This window comes from Perkinsus marinus (assembly GCF_000006405.1).
Source record: "Perkinsus marinus ATCC 50983 genomic scaffold scf_1104296972658, whole genome shotgun sequence".
Lineage (NCBI taxonomy): Eukaryota > Perkinsozoa > Perkinsida > Perkinsidae > Perkinsus > Perkinsus marinus.
In genome coordinates this window covers 1-1,221 of record NW_003201689.1, presented here as the reverse complement: position 1 = coordinate 1,221, position 1,221 = coordinate 1, and the positions used below count along the sequence as shown (strand labels likewise).

Here is a 1,221-nt window from a genome sequence, read left to right as displayed (position 1 = left end):
GTTAGCCCTTCGCTGGTTACACCCGAGATCGTTCTGCCTCCCTCTATACTAGATGAGATAGAGATCATGTTCCGGGTTCAGGATAAGGATGGTGATGGGAGAATAGATGCAGCAGAGCTTGCTGATGTCTGGAAGGATGCACTAAGGAAGGGTGCTTCTCGGCACAGGTACATATCCAACCTTACTATACTAGCATACCTATCAGGCAGATCTATCGATGCAGGGTTGATGGCTAGTGAGGTTGCACGTACGTTGGACATTATGGATATCGATGGTGATGGCACTGTTGATCTAGAAGAGTTCAAGCATGCTATGCTGGTCAATGGTAGCAGTCTCACTTGGGGAAAATGCTGACTCCACTGTAGGTACTATGCCTCACCATCTTATGGAGGTCAATGAGCTCCTGCGTCGAAAGCTACAGAAGGATCCTCTTCTACTCCATGACATTATTGACGAATTCGTGTAGGTGGTAGTACAACTCGTGAGGAGGCTTCCTATTCAGGCGGCTAGACACCAGCGGTGTAGGTATCCTCTCGTATCAAGATATCTATGATGGATTACTATCTCGCCTTGGTGACGATGGCAAATCTAAGGTGAGCAATGGCAGCAGCCGATAATGAGTAAGTCTTGTAGATAGAGGCATTGAGAGATATGGATCTGGATGGTAGTGGGTCCATCGACTATTATGAATACCTTTACTATACGTTGGGTAGACGTAAGGAGAAAGTTGAGTTATTATTGTAGGATCACATCACTGCTACATGTTCCTACGATGATATCAGTTATGATATATCCAACGGTGCCTCTAGGACCTTGGGCCCAATACTATTCGGCCATAGAGTTGAGGGTATCTGGCATACAAGCATAGTCGCATTCAATAAGGAATGGTGGTATGGTGGCAATGTGAGCGCACCACCACCATCATCATCATCACCAGGTCTATCGCAGGTATTCCGTAGTGTACCGGAGACCACACCCTTTGGAACGCCTATCAAGCGTATCCAACTTGGCTACACCCTCCATACTCAGCGAGAACTCTATAATGTGAGAGCCATTACTGGCCCACACAAGGAGTACCATCCTTCTTAGGTGCTAGTGGAAAGGCTGTCCTTGGAGTACACTCCGGAGAGCTATGATGTTATGACCAACAACTGCAATAACTTCACTAATGATGTGTCGATGTTCCTACTACACAAGGGTATTCCACAAGACATATTAGAC

At 46.4% G+C, this 1,221-nt stretch overlaps 1 protein-coding gene across 1 annotated transcript; it reads left to right on the top strand.

The window, feature by feature from the left end:
- Nucleotides 1-66: 66 nt before the first annotated feature.
- Nucleotides 67-1,198, top strand: Pmar_PMAR002564 (conserved hypothetical protein; the record flags this gene model as incomplete). Its single annotated transcript, XM_002766512.1, has 8 exons — nt 67-167; nt 210-325; nt 366-462; nt 503-593; nt 634-740; nt 783-903; nt 949-1,044; nt 1,090-1,198. Coding segments are annotated over 8 exons (838 nt in total), but the record flags the coding sequence as incomplete, so codon positions are not given.
- Nucleotides 1,199-1,221: the final 23 nt, after the last annotated feature.